Source organism: Labrus bergylta, chromosome 19 (assembly GCF_963930695.1).
Source record: "Labrus bergylta chromosome 19, fLabBer1.1, whole genome shotgun sequence".
Classification (NCBI taxonomy): Eukaryota; Metazoa; Chordata; class Actinopteri; order Labriformes; family Labridae; genus Labrus; species Labrus bergylta.
The window spans coordinates 6,332,620-6,353,716 of NC_089213.1; the positions used below are offsets into that span (position 1 = coordinate 6,332,620).

At 44.1% G+C, this 21,097-nt stretch overlaps 2 protein-coding genes across 2 annotated transcripts; one reads left to right on the plus strand and one right to left on the minus strand.

Moving 5' to 3' along the window:
• Positions 1 to 737: 737 nt before the first annotated feature.
• On the minus strand, positions 738 to 8,759 carry LOC109993617 (tubulin beta chain). The gene is made up of 5 exons (XM_020646612.3): positions 8,599 to 8,759; positions 4,124 to 4,232; positions 3,274 to 3,384; positions 2,767 to 3,011; positions 738 to 2,659 (listed from the first exon to the last, which is right to left on the minus strand). Exons 1-5 carry the CDS (start codon positions 8,653 to 8,655, stop codon positions 1,847 to 1,849), a joined length of 1,335 nt encoding a protein of 444 aa, XP_020502268.1. The 5' UTR covers positions 8,656 to 8,759; the 3' UTR covers positions 738 to 1,846.
• Positions 8,760 to 10,096: 1,337 nt separating this feature from the next.
• On the plus strand, positions 10,097 to 19,869 carry flot1a (flotillin 1a). The gene is made up of 13 exons (XM_020646614.3): positions 10,097 to 10,264; positions 10,810 to 10,873; positions 11,565 to 11,640; positions 12,657 to 12,747; positions 13,038 to 13,181; positions 13,791 to 13,910; positions 14,529 to 14,624; positions 14,862 to 15,014; positions 15,421 to 15,602; positions 15,705 to 15,750; positions 15,873 to 16,010; positions 16,186 to 16,350; positions 17,400 to 19,869. Exons 2-13 carry the CDS (start codon positions 10,831 to 10,833, stop codon positions 17,418 to 17,420), a joined length of 1,275 nt encoding a protein of 424 aa, XP_020502270.1. The 5' UTR covers positions 10,097 to 10,264; positions 10,810 to 10,830; the 3' UTR covers positions 17,421 to 19,869.
• Positions 19,870 to 21,097: the final 1,228 nt, after the last annotated feature.

Below are 21,097 nucleotides of genomic sequence, written 5' to 3' on the forward strand. Positions count from 1 at the left end.
TGAACCCCTCCACATGTGGTGCTGACGCTGTCCGAGGTCCTGAATCTTGGAGCCCTCAAACTGCTGCTGCTTTTGTGTTTCATTCCCATAAAAAATTAATATAGTTGTGCGATGGTCTGCTTCATTAAAATCATGTTACTTTGGATCATCGTTCAAAGACTTAAAATATGAACTGTAAAACAGACCTTTGATGTCAACAGTCCTTTGTTTCAAAACTAAACTTAAATATCACAGAAATATGACAACTTGATGAAATATCATTTTATATGGTAATATATAATCTTCCATCCATAAGTTAGCAGAAAAGGGTAACACTTCCTCATAGTCAAAGGTTCTCAAACACACATTACCTAACCCGCTTTTTCCTCTTTGTGGTCGCCGGGCGGGTGCCGATCCCAACTGTCACCATCGACTACTCACCAGCCAATCACATCACGCTGACATGAAGAGACAGACAACCAGCCACACTCACATTCACATCTACAGACAATTAAGAGTCACTAATTAACCTAACCAGCATGTCTTTGGACTGCGGGAGGAAGCCGGAGTACCCGGAGAGAGCCAACACATGCACGGGGAGAACACGTAAACTCCACACAGAGAGGCTCCTGTCAGACGGGGATTCAAACCAGGAACCTCCTCGCTGAGAGGCGACAGCGCTAACCACTGCAAACCCCACGCAGCCCTACACTAAAAGCAGGTCATCAATAAGTTAAAAATAAATACTACTCGTGTAGTTTTGTTTTTCCTACAAATGACTTTTTATTTCTCACAAATGTTTCACAGTCACTGGAGCTCCAGTTCAATTTGTTCTATGGGAATAGAAAAAAGTAAACAAAGAATCAAGTAAAACACACAAGACACAAAGACAACATGGCTACACATCACATATACTGATTAAAAATGCTTAACGTTGGGGCTCAGAGTGAATACTCGTGCATTTATTCACAGGACGAAACATGTTAGCGGATGAAATACTGATCAGATGTGAACAGAAATGTAGTGTAGAGCTTCTCTAATGACCAAAGACTGCTGTGTAGATCTTCACTGTGATGACATACTTTTTTCTTTTTAAGTGAGTTTTAGCACTTTTTTAAAGACGTCAAATGTCAACCTGTCCTTCTCAGAGTTGAACATCAAATGAGTTTGTTCACGTTCTTATAATAATTTCTGTTCTGTCAGTTTTGGTAGTGATTGGAAACTGTGAATTTAAAACATACTTTGCTCTAATCCGACAGCAGCAGGGATGCTTCTTGTCAAGATAAGATCTGGCTACCACAACAGGTGAGGCTAATGCTAACATGCTAACATGCTAGCATGCGTCTCTGACCTGTGTTCTGCAGTGTGTGACCCTCCTCATGACGTTGGCTGGCGTCTGAGGAGGCTCCTGCTTTTTGCAACCAAAACTAAAACTTGAATACTTGTTTCTATTTTCAAAATAAAAATCAGTGGACTCCTTCCCTCAGACAGGATCCAAAGAAATGTCCAAGCGGACAACATGTGGAGAAAAGGAAGTGAAGCTGGCGATTTTATGGTTTGAGAATTTGTGGAGATAGATTTTTCAAAGCGTCCTCTCTGGAGTGAAACTGAACTGAACGATGGCACATTAATTTGGTTTCTCTTATCTCTCTCTCTCTCTCTCTCTCTCTCTCTCTCTCTTGTTTCATCACGCTTCTCTTTCAGGAATTTTCTTGCGTCACTGTTTCGATCCGTCTTTACAAATTCTTCTGGAAGTCTTCGTTTCCCTCTCTGCTTCGTTCCTTCATTTCTCTTTCACATTTTCTGAGATTTTTTTTGTTTGGTTTTGGTCGTTTACTTCTCCGTCACGTGTTGCAGTGCCTCTTTTTCAGGCATCTTCTTCCACCTCCTCCTCAAACTCTCCCTCCTCCTCCGCCGTGGCGTCCTGGTACTGCTGGTACTCGGACACGAGGTCGTTCATGTTGCTCTCCGCCTCCGTGAACTCCATCTCGTCCATTCCCTCGCCGGTGTACCAGTGGAGGAAGGCTTTGCGGCGGAACATGGCGGTGAACTGCTCAGAGATGCGCTTGAACAGCTCCTGGATGGCCGTGCTGTTGCCGATGAAGGTGACGGCCATCTTGAGGCCACGCGGCGGGATGTCGCACACGGCCGTCTTGACGTTGTTTGGGATCCACTCCACGAAGTAGCTGCTGTTCTTGTTCTGCACGTTCAGCATCTGCTCGTCCACCTCCTTCATCGACATGCGCCCGCGGAACACTGCGGCCACCGTCAGGTAGCGTCCGTGACGAGGGTCGCAGGCCGCCATCATGTTTTTGGCGTCAAACACCTGCTGGGTGAGCTCAGGGACGGTCAGGGCGCGGTACTGCTGGCTCCCCCTGCTGGTCAGAGGAGCAAAGCCGGGCATGAAGAAGTGCAGACGAGGGAAGGGGACCATGTTGACGGCCAGTTTCCTCAGATCGGCGTTGAGCTGGCCGGGGAAACGCAGGCAGGTGGTCACGCCGCTCATGGTGGCTGACACCAGGTGGTTGAGGTCACCGTAGGTGGGTGTTGTGAGTTTGAGAGTGCGGAAGCAAATGTCGTAAAGTGCTTCGTTGTCGATGCAGTACGTCTCATCTGTGTTTTCGACCAGCTGGTGGACGGACAGCGTGGCGTTGTACGGCTCCACCACCGTGTCCGACACCTGCAGACACAGAGACCAGGAGCATCAACAGCTGGCTGATGTTTAGTCTTCATGCTCTACAAATAATGGTAATCTGTGGTGAGACACAGACACATTTGAGGTGTTACCTTGGGGGAGGGCACCACGCTGAAGGTGTTCATGATGCGGTCCGGGTACTCCTCCCTGATCTTGCTGATGAGCAGGGTGCCCATGCCGGAGCCCGTGCCTCCTCCCAGGGAGTGTGTGAGCTGGAAACCCTGCAGGCACTCGCAGCTCTCCGCCTCCTTCCTCACCACATCCAGGACGGAATCCACAAGCTCCGCCCCCTCTGTGTAGTGACCTTTGGCCCAGTTGTTTCCAGCTCCGCTCTGACCTGTGGAAATTTAAAAAAAGGAACTACTAACACCAAAAGCATGACCACAAAAATGCATTGAAAAAAACTTTTAAGCAAGAATGGTACATTCAGGTCAAACAAGGGACTAAGGTTAAGAGAGAGAGAGAGAGAGAGAGAGAGATAGTATTGTGACAACCCAGAAACCTACAGGATATGTATCGCACCCTGACCTCTGACCTCCTGGGGTGAAGACAGCCACATTAAATATTCAACATCTCCTCCTGTCGGGGTTCTTTCTCACCAAAGACAAAGTTGTCCGGTCTGAAGATTTGTCCAAATGGTCCCGAGCGGACCGAGTCCATGGTGCCTGGTTCCAGGTCAACAAGGATGGCTCTTGGTACATACTTCCCACCTGAACACAGAGACAAAACCAAATGTTAACTGTTACTGTTCTTTTACACGACAAGGTTTAATTACTGCAACACCAGCGGGTACAAGTTCAAACAGTACATCAAGAAGATCCATCCCTGGCTACAATGTTCCTCGAGGTGTATTTGACAAATAGAAGAGTAAATGCTGTGAGATTCTCATTCAGTAGTTTTGAAAATAAATAATACCATAAAGGCTTCAGTTTAATGTGAGGGGAAAAAAGTCAGATTATGACTGGACAGCTGGTGTTTTGACAGTGTAGTTCCTGAATGTGGCCACTAGATGGAGTCAAACTTCTGTATCAGGGTTTTAAAGGTATTGAAGTTTGACAGAGGAGGCTCTTTTGGGGACGTTATATTAGTTTAAGAGAGTGTAAGGATGGAGTAGAGGCGGAGAGACAAAGGGAGGGGGTAGGACTCAGGTCAGACCTAAACCTGGACTGATGTGACTTGTACTCTGCTTTAATGGTTCTGTGTTTGTATCTTTTATCTGTCTTGTGTCTTTTTGCTGCAGTGAGTCAGTGTCTCCACAGGGGGGACGTCTCAGCTCATTTTAACCACACACACACACACACACACACACACACACACACACACACACACACACACACACACACACACACACACACACACACACACACACACACACACACACACACACACACACACACACACACACACACACACTGAGGGCTGTGTGTGTGTGTATTAGGACGTACTCACCAGACGCCTCGTTGTAATACACACTGATCCTGTCCAGCTGCAGGTCGCTGTCTCCATGGTAGCTTCCTGTTGGGTCGATGCCATGCTCGTCGCTGATCACCTCCCAGAACTGAACACACAAACACACAGGTCATGACATCATCAGTAAAGACGCTGCTCACCATAACAAGATGGGGGGGGGGGGGGGGGGGGGGGGGGGGGGGGGGGTCGAAAGCTTGATAAATTTAACATTCATATTAAAGTCTTGATGGCAAAAATAATGCACCTCTCGTTGAGCTTGAAACCTGAAACATCCGACTTTGCAGCTTCAGCCTTGATAAACATTTCTGGTTATTCAGTCACAGTTCTGCAAACATGTCCCACAGAGATGTGTCTTTGTGCACAGATTAAGAGCACGACTGCAGGCTGAAAGAGGAGAATGGTTCACACAATCACCGCTCTGTGCTTAACACACAACACACCAACATCTGATTACCTGCTGCAGTCACAAGATCGCCTAAAAAAAGAAACATGTTCTGCTCAGAAATCGTCCTTTTAATAGAAAGTTTTCTGCAGCTTGACAAGTCACCTGGTCTGTTTTGGTGTCCATCCGTTTTAAACAGATTCTTATAATACTGTGCATGAGTGCTCAAATGCACGAAGCAACCAGAGACAATCAATTTGTTCTTTCCAACCCAAAGTTGGAAATAAAATGGACTGTATCTTTAATCCAGATGACAGCTGACGTGTCGAAACCAGCAAGACCAGACAGTCTGCATCTGATTTAAAACATGTGCTGGATTAAAAAACTGCACTCAACATCCTCCAGCGCAGAATGAGAAACAGACCACTAAAGTAGATGGTACTATAATCATGATTAGAATGACATTAATGTAGCAGGTTTAGTTTGTGTCGGAGAAATCTCTTCACCCACACGGCTGCTGTGTTTTCTTTACAGGTCACAGAATGATCTCATCTTTATGAACATGATTTTAGATTGATAATAAATATAACACAGCTTGTAGGGGGATTGAATAACACATATAAACACAAACTTTGTCTACAACTTCAGCTCCCGTAGCCACTCGCAGTCTGAGGGTCATTCAGAGCGGATCTTTCAGAGGAGTCAGTCAGGCCGGTTTTTACAGACTGAGACTTTAACGCCAAATTCAGTTAAGACACCAGCACACACTGCCACACCGGCTCAGTCGACTGACCCTAATCTGTGCCAGGGACTGTGTGTGTGTGTGTGTGTGTGTGTCTGTGTGTGTGTGTGTGTGTGTGTGTGTGTGTGTGCGCGTGTGTGTCTGTGTCTGTGTGTGTGTGTGTGTGCGCGTGTGCGCGTGTGTGTCTGTGTGTGTGTGTGTGTGTTAAAGGGAAAGAGAGGCAAGACAATCTCATTTTATTAATCTTCACTGCTGTCACCTCCTTCACCATCTTTGACTCTGTCCTTGGTTTCACCTCCTGTGGTCACCATGGCAACAAGGTGACAAGTTCAGTCGCGCAGATTTGGGGAACATAGCTCAACCTTCACCTTCCACATCGTGTGAGGCTAGAAGCTCCAATTACGCCACCATTTTACAAATTGTATCCCTTACACTAACACATTCTGATGAAGCGCTCATTGTGACGAGTGGCGGGTTACGATACTTGATATTAAAGAAATAGAAAATGTCAAAAGGCTGAGAGTCGCCATAACATGGAGCGAACAGTCACTGAAGCCTCGGCTGTGAAAGCTGATCTCCTCTGTGTCATTTCTATCAGTCATGAAGCAAACATAAGAGACTTTCAGACACAGAGTTTAGTTTGATGGAGTTGTGTAAGTGAGCGAGTTCCCGCAGAGTTAATCCATTGTTAAATGAGGATGACCTCGGCCTGACTGAGTCCGCTGTAAATACACTAAAGTCTTCACTGATAAGGACCATCCAGAAGTGGACTCACAGTTAACCCATATGCTGCTGCCACAACTCATCTCATATCGTCCACACCCCGAGTGAAGGCTGCACATTAAATCCATATTTTATCGTTATTGCAATAACGCATCGCAAAAGTCTGAATTCATTAAAACACTTCAAGATGTCTCTTCAGGATGTCGGGAATGTTTTGACGTTGTAGGTGTTTTTGGACCAAACTTTTTTTTTTAGGAGGAACTTTCCACAAGGGAGTTCCCTGAGAACGACACGCCATGGGGATTTTTTTTTTTCCAATCTGCATGGTGATGGGAGAGTACCTACTCTGAAGCAGGAGCTAAAAAGGTTCCTCTAGGAACTAAAATAGTTCACAGTTCCTGCGGTGCAGAATCAATAAAAAGTGTGGGGGTTCAAACAGTTCCTAGAACTATAAAAAGGTTCTTGTGGTCCAAAAACACATTTTGTCGGTTACATCATCAGGTGAGGGCAAACAACTGCCAGACAGAAAGTTGTTTTTGTAATAAAACAGACAGAAATGAATACCAACACTTCTTTAAATATCATCAGAAAGATTGATTACAACTAAAACATTTCAAAGCCTGTCGACTCTGCCTCCATGTTGGGGTCAGACGAAGCGAGCGGTTCACAGCTCACAGACTGAAGGTGCCTTTGTTTATGTTTTCCACAGACAGATCAGCCTGCACGGTGTGAGAAATGAATGTATAATGATCAGTTTGTAGCTGCAGTGGGAACTCTTTATCTCTTTGGAAATGTGTTGCACAAACACCAAAGGACATTTAAAGCACAGCTGCTAAACTGCTGATTCAGGAGAAAAACACAGATCATCACTTCATGTTCACGTGTCGCTGATGAATCGGGGGGCCAGCGGCGTTTGCATGTGATCCCCCTGACTGGAAAAGCAGCGATTTTAAATAACCTCGTCTGTTCTGTGAGAGCAGACACTGAGACACTTGTTATCCGCCCCCCCCTTCGACCCCCCCCCCCCCCTCCTCCCCCCCCTCTGGCTGCGTTCCTCTCCTCTGCCTCAGCAAACTTCTCCTTTCTTTCCGCCCTCTCCTCTTACGTTCCCCCTTTCTCTTTTCTGAACGACAAAGAGTCCGGCTCACCAGGCGGCCAAGACGGCAGCTGGTCCCGCGTGTCTGCTTCATTAATCACAGGTCAATGACCCGAGTGTCTGTTTTGTCAACAGTTCCAAATCTGTGAATTGACACTGTTTTCATAATGTGCATAAACACAATAAGAGGATTACTGTAGAATTATCCCACAGACACAATATCAAAACAAGAGTCCTCAGACTGTTTGGGATCAGATAGTGGCTTTATGAGGTTTGTTTAGAATCACACTAAAACCATACATTATTTAACTTTGCTGTTCTCTGTGGTAACTTTAAAACCGTCACCTGAGATGTTTCAACAGAGATTTACTGCGTCTGTATCTTACTTTGAATACTTCTTCATTTATTTTGTCAGACTTATTTACAAAAGAAGGTAACGTTTCTTTAATTTATTTTAATGTTGGGTTAGGTGCTGATGGAAAAAAGAAACACAGATTATGGTGCGAGTAAGGCCAGAAAACCAACTACACCCACAGTGTTTCTGCAGGATAAAGGGTATGATGTGACCATGAGCACCACACTAGAGATAAATTACACTTTCTTCCAAAACAAACTTTTTTATGGACATTTTGGATAAATAAATCTGCGGAGCCCCTGAGGTACCAAAAATGTAAAACTTTCATTTTATGCATTTAGATGACAACTTTTGAGAACATCCAAGTATCTTCTGTGCAATAGATAATTATATTGTAATATCTTAAAATGTAATGAGCTTGTGGGCAAAATAGATTTTTTTTTCTTGTTTTACTTTTTGGGACTTCAGGGGCCTCACAGTTTTTGAGTTGAGTGATGAAATAGTCAGAGGCGCTGCTTGTCAACAGGCAAGGCAGGCAACTGCTTGGGGCTCCAGAGGACTGAAGATTAAACCGAAGCAGTGGCGCAAAATGTGCAAATTTTGCAATGACAGTCGGAAACCTCCCTAAGGGGGCCCCATCTGACAGCACTCACTCTCATTGCCCTGCCAAGCGTTGCGTGCATTATTGCAATGAAAAAAAAATATATATGAAGAGGAGCTATCCGTCTACAGGAGAGGAAAAAAAGAAGAGGAAGAGAGGAGTACGAGGATGCTGATGAACGCTGGTTCAAGGGGCCCCCCAATTGATTTTTGCCTAAGGCCCCAACAGACTCTAGGATCACCACTGGAAATAGTTTTCTGTGTCTTTGGATCAGAGGGCTCATCTGCAGACAAAAGGGCTTCATGGTCCTTTATTTTATTCATACAAAACAATAAATGTTGACCATTTGTGTGTTTCGTTCTGTAAAATACAAAAACTATGTGAAACCTTCTCGATTTTATTTTTGAATTTAGGGTTATTCTTTTTTTCTTTCTTTTTTTTTTACACCATCAAAACAAAAAAAGAGCCTCCAGAAAAAGTTTTAAGGATGAAATTCACATTGAAAAAAAAAAAAAAAATCAAAGTAGTTAAGTTGTTTTCATCAGGTCGTCTTACCTTGGCACCGATCTGGTTTCCGCACTGGCCGGCCTGGAGGTGAACAATCTCCCTCATGATGGACGGTTGTTATTGTTGAGAGTTAAGTGTTGGAGAATTTTAAAACAATGACCTACTGACTGGCTGAACGCAGACAGAAGTGACGGACTGATGACCGTACGGGCTCCTCTCGATCCTGAAGGCGGGGCTAAACGCTTTACGATTTGCTGTTCTCACTGTCACTCCGCCGGTGATTGGCTGAAACGGCGGTTTTCCTTTTTCCGGAGGGGTTTCCTGGGCTCACAGGCAAGGACCGGAAGAAGAGAGGGAGTGCCGGGTTGGTCATCACTGCCCCGTTGGAGCTTCACAAAACATCAGTGAAGAAAATAATGATAACATAGAGGTACAAAGAGGTGTAAATCACTTTGTATTAAATAAATGAACCGATTTTTACTTACAGTCAAACTATTACAGAAAGTGGAAAACATAGGGATAGAAAATGAATTATTTTAATTAATTTGTATTAATTAATAACATGTCTTTGAATATGTCAAAATGCTAGTTTCCATCTGTAGTCCCTGGTCAGATTTTAGAAGAGGCTCCCTAAAAACAACAAAATAAAACAGGAAAGGGGAAAACAGTAATAAGGGTGCAAGCAACACCTTGTGACGAAACATTACTAAAAACTACAAATAAAAATAACATGAGAGTAGAAACACAAGTTCAATTTCAAATAAAACCACATCTTGACGTTTAAAGAAAATTAAATTAATGTTTAAAAATATTTAAAAAGTAAGTTTGCACATGACATGACAGAAACAATGTAGGCTAAACGTCTGCTGCTCTTCACACATAAAGATGAACACACCTGTATGTTTATGAAGTTTTGTAAGTCCACTCTAAAAGCACATTTTTATTCTGCTTCTGTATTGTAACAATTGTTCGGTTTCTAGGCTGTTGTATTTTTTGTGTTACCAGTGTTTGGATAGGCCTATTTGTACACCTTAACCACCTCCAGGGACCCCTGAAGTGTGTCTATACGCCGACATCGGGGGAGATTGGAAAATATTGTATTCAAGATGTTTATTTCCTTTGCCTCTGCACCACCACACACATTGACCATGTGACCACCACTGATTTACAGACTGCATACTCTTTTATTAAGAACTTTTGCCTGAGTTATCAATAAAGTGACGTTTCAGTTAGTTCAAAACTGTGTGGTCTCATTGAACCTGAGTTGGAAAAAAAAAAAACATAACTGGGGTTGGGGACTAAATGTTAAACCTAAATAATTCAGGGTCTTATTTTATCCAACCTTTTCATAGAATGAAAATGTCAAGTCATTTGTAAATGCTACAACATTTGGAGTAACTTTAAACTAAATCTTCATGGGCATTGAGGGGAAACAAGAGCTTCACGGTCCAGTTTAAGTTCATGCAGTTGCCTGCCTGTTCTCCACCAGTCCACTAGATAGCGAACGAACGCAGTCTGAATGGTGCGCATGCGCAGTACAAGCCGCTGAGCTGCAGTCACGCTGTTGCGCTTCACTGGCCGCATCAGCTGCTGCCTAACGGGAATATTCGTCACTTGTGATAAAATTACATTATTTTTTACACCCAAAGCAGACCGCTTCTTGTTCCGCCATTTTCACCCTACTCCACATAAATCTTCGTTTCTCCACAAACCGGTAAGTGAGGGATTATATTCGTCTTTATTCACGTCAGCTCGCGATTGTAAACACACATTTGTCTGCACAAGTGATCACGGTTGCACAGATATTATCCGCTTGCAGTTTTCTCAGCGCAGCCTATAGCTCAAACATTTTTTTTTTTTTGAAGCTTCTCGTTTGATTTTCTGATTTTCCTGCATCTTTTCTTGCAGGTTTTACTCAGTCTGTAAATATCACTGCGCATAATTTGTGTAAATTAGATTTGAGAAGCCCTGCTGGTGTGCTGTGCTGTCTGCTGCCCCCCACAACCCCTCCCTCCTCTCTGGTATCTGTTCCTACATTAACTCCAAACATCTATTTGGAGGATTTATTTTGTTAATAACGGGGAAATAACAGATTTTTAGGCTTACATAGATGAGTATATCCAGTGATGCTCAGAGGTAAACCTCTCTGATTGCTGCTGGACAAACGATCCCTCCGTGAAATAGAGAATATTCCAGATATAGGAGCTACAAAGATCGATGACTTGTGTTTATCATTCTGCTCTTTGCTTTGGTTTTCAGTCTGGAGGAGGATCAGCGAACATGTTCTACACCTGTGGTCCTAACGAGGCTATGGTGGTGTCAGGTAAAATGATGACCTACATAATAACATCCACTTAAATTTGAATGCAGAAAGAAACACACACACACATATAGAGACAAAACTGACCCAAATAGTGGTGGACAACGTACACAACTTCATGACTTGGGTATAGATCCTCCCAGTCAAATATTTTTCCATTACATGTGAAAGTTGTTCAGTCAGATTATCACTTCAGTTAAAGTAGTGAAGCACCTGCTTTTGTTTTTAAACTCACATGATACAGATTTATACACCACATGCACAAACCACACACAGAACTACACGAACACAGTTGATTGTCTGTGGGATCTGATTTTAGAAAAAGAAAGTTCATCAGCTGACGTCAGAGTTAAAGCATCGAATAAACGAGAACATTCATAGAAATGTAGAGGACTTTAAAAGTCTATCTTTCAGATGTAGTGGAGTCACAGAAAAAAAGGAGTACAGATACTCTGAAAATGTACTCAAGTTTACTTTGGTTTGGTTTTCAGAGCTTCATTTTGTAAACAAACGCCCTAAAATAAGAATTTGTTTACATGCTGCAGCTAGTTGTTTACTTCGACTTCAATGCTACCAACCTTTTTTTTATTTTAAGGGAATATGATGAAGTAGTGAAGCCTGATATTAGCTCTTCCTCCAACATGACTTCTTATTTAAGTTCAGACTGAAGGCTCTTCTCGCTCTCATCTCGCAGGTTTCTGTCGCTCTCCTCCTCTGATGATCCCCGGAGGCCGAGTGTTCGTCATCCCGTGCATTCAGCAGATACAGAGGTTGGCACTGCTGTCCACGGACCTTTAGTTTCACTCCTCATGATTCTGCTTCATGCTCTGTTTTTTTTGACATTTTACAGATGAACAGAGATGAGCAGCGATGGCAAAGGGCCGTGCACCTGTAGATAAAATAATCCGCATTCAAACGGAGGAGGATGTTTAAGAATCACAATAATATAACATTATATCATAATAATATGCTGTTATAGAGATAGGATGACTTATGGACTCTGATTCAGAACATCCCCCTGCTTAATAAGAATGATCCAACCATTATCTATACCGCCTTTCTCTTTCGGGGTCGCAGGGGGCTGGAGCTGAGCTGTCATTGGGCGAGAAGCGGGGTTACACCCTGTCAATCACAGGGCTGACATATAGAGACAACCAGCCACGCTCACATTCACACCTACGGGGAATTAAGAGTCACCAGTTTACCTAACCAGCATGTTTTTGGACTGTGGGAGGAAGAGAACCCACACATGCACGGGGAGAACATGTAAACTCCCCACACACAGAGAGGCTCCTGTCAGACGGGGATTCAAACCAGGAACCTCCTCGCTATGAGGCGACAGCGCTAACCACTGCAGCACCTTGCAGCAAGAAAGATTCAGAATCTTTTTTCTTTTCTTTTGGTACATAATCTGTGCCTACATGGAAGTAAACAACCACCTTGTAAAAGCACTTTGATCTCTTCACCCCCCCCCCTCTTCAAAATAAAACACATTTCACTTTCATGCACGCCACGATCCAGGACACTTTCTGATCCTCCAATGTGAACGCTGCTCCTCCTATATTTATTGTAGTTCATCACAAAGTTCCAGACTGAATGTTTGGTTTAGCAGAGTGCTGTAGCCGGCCTTGATCCTGTTCGCATAACGTCCTGCACTCAGTTCTATCGACTCAGCACAAACACTTCAGCGGTGATGGCTACTGTTTTAATGTTTGACATTAGAGCAGCAAGTCCATCGATCAGTAATCCTCTTTTCCTTTGCGTGTCTTACTCTGCTTCCCTGCAGGATTTCTCTGAACACTCTGACTCTGAACGTGAAGAGTGATAAGGTCTACACCCGCCACGGGGTGCCCATCTCTGTCACGGGGATCGCTCAGGTGAGTGTGCACGCTCGGTGGGAGACGTTGTTTCTGCTAATGGCCTTTAATGCCTCCTCCACAGCTGCTCCTTGTCTCTGAGCGTTCAGATATCCATGAGAGTGATGAACCAAACAGGCTGTGGTGAAATAGCAAAACCTCAGCGTCAGTGATTAAAGAATCAGAGTGTTATTTTGGGGTTTGTTTTACAAACTAGCCGCTGTTCTGTTTGTTCTGTAGATAATCGTTGTGAACGTGGTTTGGTGTTTCACTGTTTCACGTCATACTAAACCTGCTGCTGTTTCCTGCAGATGAAGATCCAGGGTCAGAACAAACAGATGCTGGCTGCAGCCTGCCAGATGTTCATGGGGAAATCAGACGCAGAGATCGCTCGGATCGCCTTGGAAACGCTGGAGGGACACCAGCGGGCCATCATCGCCCACCTGACTGTCGAGGTGAGAAACTGACGGTTGTTTGGATTTACAGTTGGATTTACTGGAGTTTAATTTCAGGGTTTTAAAGGAAGAATGTGCGACATGTTACACATAATCATGACTGTCTACAATGAGTGAGAAGCTCGAGTCCTGCTGGCTGTGTTGTTGTCAGCGCCGTGTTTACATGGACGGGACGGCCGGCTCCTCCCCTTGTGTATAAAAGCTGTTTTAGTCAAGGACTAGAGAGAAGAAGAAGAACATACTCACTGCTTATTTGAACGTCATGTAAGCATTTTTAGATCACGGTCATTCTGTGTGAAATGACATGCAATGTGAAGCTACGAGCTAACTAAAGAGCGCTAACATTAGCATGCTAACACAACAATGCAGGACACAGGTGATTGCAACTCGAGCCGAGGACAATTTTGTCCGCCACTTGCTGTAAACGCCTTCTTGTGAACGCGAGTGGAGGGGGGGTTGGAGGTGTGTCGACTTTGTTTTGGTTTCATGCGGGGTGCTCAAGGGCGACATCTAGTGGATCAAAAAGTCGCACATTCTTCCTTTAAGTCCTTAACAAAATAATCTTACCCGGAAACAGTGTCATCATTCTTCATCATCTTCCTCTTTCAGGAGATCTACAGGGACAGGAAGAAGTTCTCCGAGCAGGTTTTTAAGGTGGCCTCCTCTGACCTGGTCAACATGGGCATCAGCGTGGTCAGCTACACGCTCAAAGACGTTCACGACGACCAGGTATCGACGTCTCTCATCCTTAAATCTCCATCATTGTACTGTATTGTTGAGTTTATAAGTCAGCCTTTATTATAAGACAAGCCCCCTTTTTTTAAAGACAAATCTTTAGATTGGACTTTTTCCTTTAAAAACTCATTTTTAACGACGTTATCAGAGCGTGTTTTAATCCTCAAGTCAAAGCTTTACACTCGCCATACCGATAAGTGGCGCCCTCTACTGTTGGGAACATATATTGGCATTTCAAAGTCTTGACCTGAATTTAAGGCGATCACACTTTTCCAGATATATTTCAAAGAAGAGAACGTCTCTATATTCTCACTGATACGGTCTAACTTTTCAAATAGATTTATTCATCATTTCTGATTTGATTATTGGATTCAAGAGGAAATCATTTAAATGAATAAATAACCATCTGAAAAACGCAGTACATAAAATAATCACACAGGCCATCAATGTGTTCAGTCTCAAATCTTTATTATGTAGTGTTTATTTTTGTATTATTCCGTCTTTATCTTTCTTTTGATGACAGAAAACGTTGCCTTGGCTACAATATGAAACCACAGACATGAGAGAAAGTGTCTGCATGTTGGATTCACTGTCTTCTGTTTTTGTTTGCAGGATTATCTGCACTCGCTGGGGAAGGCTCGGACAGCTCAGGTTCAGAAAGACGCTCGCATCGGTGAGGCCAAGAACAAGAGAGATGCTGTGATCAGGGTGAGACTTAAAGCACTGTGATAAGTGTCTCGCTCTCTGGGATGTTTCTGTTATTTTAAGATGCACTAAGACTGATGTTGTCCATGGCATCCTTTCTTTAGTCACTTTAGACAAATCCCCAGTGACATTCATCTAAAGTCTCCTCCATATTTTTATCACCTTCATCCCGATTATCCCATTTTCATCCAGTGATTCCCACTGATCCACATTTCTCTCCACTCTCTCCCGTGTCTGCAGGAGGCCCACGCCATGCAGGAGAAAGTCTCCGCTCAGTACAAGAATGAGATCGACATGGCGAAGGCTCAGAGGGACTACGAGCTGAAGAAGGCGGCTTATGACATCGAGGTTAACACTAAGAAAGCTGAGTCCGAGATGGCCTACCAGCTGCAGGTACACAAGAGTGGAAAAACACACCGGGGGGTGATGTTGTTATCTGACATGTGAGCTGGATGGTTTTTTTTTTTTAGAATCATGAGGTTGTGCATCACTGCTGTGCACGGGATTGAGGAGTGTGAGGCAGACACACCTGCACACAGATGATCAGGAAGCAGGATGTGGACGGAATCCACAAAGCAGGGACACGTGTGTGGCCTGGCACCAGAATACATCACTGAGCCTCATAGAAGGAACATCATAGAAGGCCTTTTAGATCAGCTGCATTAGGCCTGCTAACCAAACAGAATCCAGGTTTCAGTCAGAGCCTGATGGAGATTTCGCTGTCTCCCACTTTGGATTCAGTTAGCGTGCGACAGTGACAAAATGTGGTATGTTTTACTCTGTATCATCCTTCAACCAGGTAGCGAAGACAAAGCAGCGCATCGAGGAGGAGAAAATGCAGGTCCAGGTGGTGGAGCGGACGCAGCAGATCATGCTGCAGGAGCAGGAGATCACACGCAGGGAGAAGGAGCTGGAGGCCAAGGTGATGAAACCCGCAGACGCTGAGAGGTACCGGCTGGAGAAACTGGCCGAGGCTCAGCGGTAAGTGATCAGAAGTGCTGCCTCATGTTGTATTATTGTTCATAGTGTAATTGTATTATAGTGTGATCCATGTGGCTGAGCTGTCTGTCTTTCTCTCTCCAGTCTGAAGTTGATAATGGAAGCAGAGGCTGAGGCCGAGTCCATCAGGGTGAGTCATCGAGTCTAAACTCAGCTCTTTTACTCTTTCAGGGGTTTTTTTTGCATCTCTTGCTCTTTTTTGGGTCCGTGTTTCATGGTTAAATGAAAAGCCATACTTTCTCCCTCCTCCAGATTAAAGGGGAGGCTGAGGCGTTTGCGGTGGAGGCCCGGGGTCGTGCTGATGCCGAGCAGATGGCGAAGAAGGCGGAGGCCTTCCAGCAGTACAAGGACGGAGCCATGGTGGACATGCTGCTGGAGCAGCTGCCTCTGGTGAGAGACGAGACACTCTCCAGTCCGTATCAGACCCGTTACCGTTCTAATCAGGGTTCTGCTGTAGTTTGCATCGCTGCTGAATATGGCCCGAGGCTCCATCTAAAAACATCTCCTTTAAAACCATATGAAGGAATACTCTGTTAACTTTGTCATGTCTGTTTTCTTTCACCAGATGGCAGAAGAGATCAGCAAGCCTCTGTGTGAAGCCCACAAGATCACCATGGTGTCCAGTGGAGGAGGAGAGGTGGGAGCAGCCAAACTGTCCGGAGAGGTGCTGGAAATCATGACCCGCCTGCCCGAGGCTGTGGAGAAACTGACCGGAGTCAGCATCTCCCGGGTAACACAATCATACACACATGCAGAATATCTCACATGAAACAGGATTTCTTCTGCTAGACCTGCTGTCTCTGAGGGCACAATAATATACTCAACGTGCATTCGTTTGCTGCTTGACAGTGGTGTTGATCTGTCCGTCTCATTTGAGTGAAGGGTGTATTTAAGGAATGCATCGTGGTGATAACTTTGAACTTCTCATGAAGCACCTGTAGGAAATAACTGACCACATTAAGATGGTTCAAGGAGTCACTGGACCTCATGTCCATGTCCATCTATTTAACACGTTTTCTCTGCAACACCTGGAGGGTATTTAATGACACCTGTTTATTTGTACTATCGTTCATGTGAGAGTACAACGCCTTCTGCAAAGGCTAGTGGAACAACTTGACTGGTTGTTGAATGAACCGAGCAGCTGTGAAAATGAAGCCAATGCAGGAGTACAAAAAACTGCAGTTCCTTCAGTGTCCACTTGAGGCTGGCTGCAAAATCGTAGAAATCTCCTCTCCCATATTTACCTCTCTCTCTCTCTCTCTCTCTCCCTCTCTCTCCTCTCTCTCTCTCACTCTCTCCTCTCTGTCTCTCTCTGTCTCTCCCTCCCCCCTCTCTCTCTCTCTCTCTCCCCCTCCCTCTCTCCTCTCTCTCTCTCTCTCCCCCTCCCTCTCTCTTTCTCTCTCTCTCTCTCTCCCTCCCTCTTTCTCTCTCTCTCTCTCTCCCTCCCTCTCCCTCTTTCTCTCTCTCGCTCTCCCTCTCTCTCTCCCTCTCCCTCTCCCTCTCCCTCTCTCTCTCTCTTCCTCTCCCTCTCTCTCCCCCCCTCTCTCACTCTCTCCCTCTCCCTCTCTCTCTCCCTCACTGTCTCTCCCTCTCCCTCTCTCTCCCCCCCTCTCTCTCACTCTCTCCCTCTCCCTCTCCCTCACTCTCTCTCCCTCTCCCTCTCCCTCTCCCTCTCTCTCTCCCTCCCTCTCTCACTCTCTCCCTCTCCCTCTCTCTCTCCCTCACTGTCTCTCCCTCTTCCTCCCCCCCCCCCCCCCTCCCTCTCCCTCTGTTCTGCAGGTGGGCTCTCTTACACAGTGAGGAGAATCATCCACTCTGGTGACCAGGCAGATCCACTCTCCTCTCCGTCTCATCAGCTGCCTGGACTACTGCACGACTTCCTGCAAACAGGAAACGGCCTCATCTGTCTTACATCGTGTGTTAACATGTCTCCCCACTGTGGCTCTGTCCACACTCTGCTGTGATGTCTCCGTGTGGTGAAAGTGACAAAACTTTCTCCTCTGAACGACTATTTTTTTTTCACGTTTCCTGTGTCTAATGTGCAGCACTGTCTGGGCTGAAGTATTGAACCACACAGGCCACAGTTACAGTTGTTTGTACATGACGGGCAGAAAGCATCGAATCACATTGCATCCAACGTTTTTCAGTGTTCATGCTCATGACGGGGTTTTGGTTTGAGCAGATTTAAAAACAATCCTCAGCTTTAATAGTGGCCTCTGTGTACTCATACTTTAAAGATGCTGCCTGAACAGTCCTTCTGTCCTTTACTACTTCAAGTCCCCCCCCGCTGTCTGTGTTTACATGTAATGTTACTGCCTGTGCTCTGCCTTGCTGCCAAACCTTAAGTGCATCTTAACACAAGAGTTTAACTCTAAACGAAACCTTCATTAACTAACAATACTTACACACCTGTAGTCTAACATCACACGGCTCCAACCACCGCATGTGTTTGTCCCTCACAGATGTAGTATTTATTTATCGAGGAGGGGTGATGAAGGGAATCAAAATGAGAAATCATCTGAAAAACTGTACAGCATCACGACTTATTATTATTATTATTGTTTTCATTTGTAATTGATTTCTTTTTCATGTTTTCGTCCGTGCTGAGGCGCGTGACGACCCTCAGCTTGAGGTCAACATCTGTAATATATTATCAAAACCTCCAAAACGAGAGTGGGAGTCCTACCACACGATTATTCTCTCCGTGCATTTGTAAAAAAGAAATAAGCTAACGTTGTGGATGTTGAGTAACTCTAACCCACAGTGCACCTCTGTGTTCATATTTAGAACTTTAATCAGGGCATTACATCGGTCACGATTGTTATTGGATGTTGACTGATCAGGGACTTCAGCTGCAATCTTCACTTAACTGTCGGGGTTAAAGGAATTAGGATGTGATGCTCCGAGTTTTTCTCAGAGAAATATATATATATATATATATATATATATATATATATATCAACTCGTCCCTGCAGACTCGAGGTGTTCCTAGGCGACTTATTTCAAAACTTGGCAATCAACCAGAGCAGCAACCCCACCTAGTGGCGGATAGCTGCGTTACAGGTTGAACGCAACATGAATAAATAAACATGTTAATAATTAGTGTAACTGTCTAGTCATTCAGGTGACAAACTAATCGCTCACATCCCTGCTTCAGAAAAGTATTACATACTCGTCACTTTACGTCAACGTTATGCTAAATGTTTGAGTTTTTATTACAGCCTTTTATGTAGCAGCTCTCGTGAAAGTGTAGCTTGTTCATCTCCTGGTAAATGTGGAGTTACGTAAAGCTGTAGCATTCTATTGTAGCAGAGAGGAAGTAGTTATTTCTCTTTATTGTTTAATTTATGTCACAGAGAGTAATGTGAAGAATGAAACGTTTAATCGCCGCGTGTCTTCAGCTTCAGGAAAATTGTGTTTTAAAGATTTTGTGTTTTTTGTGATGGAAGGAAGCGATGCCTCCTCCGCTGAGCGTTTCTCATCTTACAACCAATGATGATTGAAAAGTTGGTTGAGGTACCCGAGCTTGTTTTGATGCGTCAGTCCCTAAAAGAAAAAAGAAGTTCTTAACTTATTGAGATAGCTTTATTAGGATAATTGTATTTATTTAAAGACGATAACTACTGTTAGTGTGTGTGAAACGATACCGCTCAGACTTATACTACAACTATTCTATTACCAAAGTAGGCGGGAATCAACTATTGGTGATCTTCAGAAAAGGAAATGTGTTATTTATTCTCCTGTTATTGTTCAGTGTAATGATACTATGAAGGGGCACTACATACAGTTACAGATGCATTTATACAGTATATATTTGATACAGCAGCACTGCTTGCTTCACCGTCAACACCTCGACTAACTCTCTCCTCTGTGTTTCTTTATGAATGTGTTTACGGTCCAATAAGTCGAGTTTTCTGTTTTTTAGTTTGCTGCTGAATTTCTGCCAAATTACGAGGCAGCACTTTGACGATATGCTGAAGACTATAAGTCAAAAACATGCAGAAGGGAAAACCTCTTATATCCTCTTTAATCCATGTTCCACAGATATATGATCATACATGCCTTGCTGAACTGTATTATTTGGGTTCACATGTAATTTTTGCATGTTTTGACTTGACTGTTTTTTTTTTGTCCAGTTTTGTTTTTTTTCCGTCAGTGGACAAGCTGTGTTGCTCTTTAATTTTTGTTCATGTTTTTCACATGTACAGTTGGCACCCAATAAACTGGTTTTCTCCGCATGTTGCACTCAGCTGGTCCTCTGGAGTCTAGATGAAGCCATTTGATGATTTTGTCATGAGATTCAAACAAGTATTTCCTCTCAACACTCGGCCTTCTCTCTCCCTCTCACGCTGATGCTAAAGTCAAATGTTGGATTTACTCTGACATTGGTGCAAAAACCTCTCACACTGACATGGATAACAAACTCACCGGAAGACACTGCACGGTTCCTTGGCAGTTGTGTCAAGTTAGATAGATAAAAGGAAGCTAGTACAGGAAGTAAGAGAATGTTTGTCTTCAGAATAAAGCAAACCACAGGGAGGACACTTACAGAGCATTTTTGTGACTCATGATACCTACTTGTATATTTCTTTTCTAGTCTTCTGACTACTCAAAGCGCTTTTAGACCACAGATCATATCTAGACATTCACACACTGATGGTAGAGGCTGCTGTTTAAAGTGACCATCAGAAGTAACTAATCCATTCATACACATTCATACACCACCAATGAAGCAGAGGGAGCAACTTGGGGTTAAGTGTTAAGACAAGTTAGATGGTTACCTGTGCAAACACAATAATAATTTGGGAAAACTTGTAATAGATAAAAATCTTGTGAGAACGAGTTTAACACATGCACACATTAGATGATAACTTGTGGGAACAATAAAACCATCTTTTGGTGAATTCGGGGGCTGTCCTAATCAGATATATCTAATTCTGTAAGAAAAACTTTACGTTTTCAACTTCTGTTGTATCCAGTTATGAGCCGACGCAATTAATCGGTTGGATGTGGCGGATGTGGTTCAGTGGTAGAGTCCGGTATGTCTCAACAGGAAGGTCCTGGGGTTCGATTCCCAGCTAATCCATGGCCGACGTGTCCTTGGGCATGACATTCACACCGTGCGAATGTGTATGAATTGGATTACTTAACACAGATAGAAACTTCACACCTGATTTGGTAGGTGTGACCTGCGGTGTAAAAGCTAGAAAAGCGCGATACAATCTCAAGTCCATTAACCATGTCAAGGGGGCGGCTGTGGCTCAGTTTGTAGAGTAATCGCCTTTCAACCGAAGGTCGAGGGTCCAATCCCCAGCTGGGCAACATGTCCGATGTTTCCTTGGGCAAGACACTTAACCCTGCATTGCTCCCGCTGCTTCGGTGGCGGTGTATGAATGGATTAGTGTTGTACTTACTCTCTGATGTGCTTCGCTTTGGTATAAAAGCGTCTGCTAAGTGAATTGAACATTATACATCAG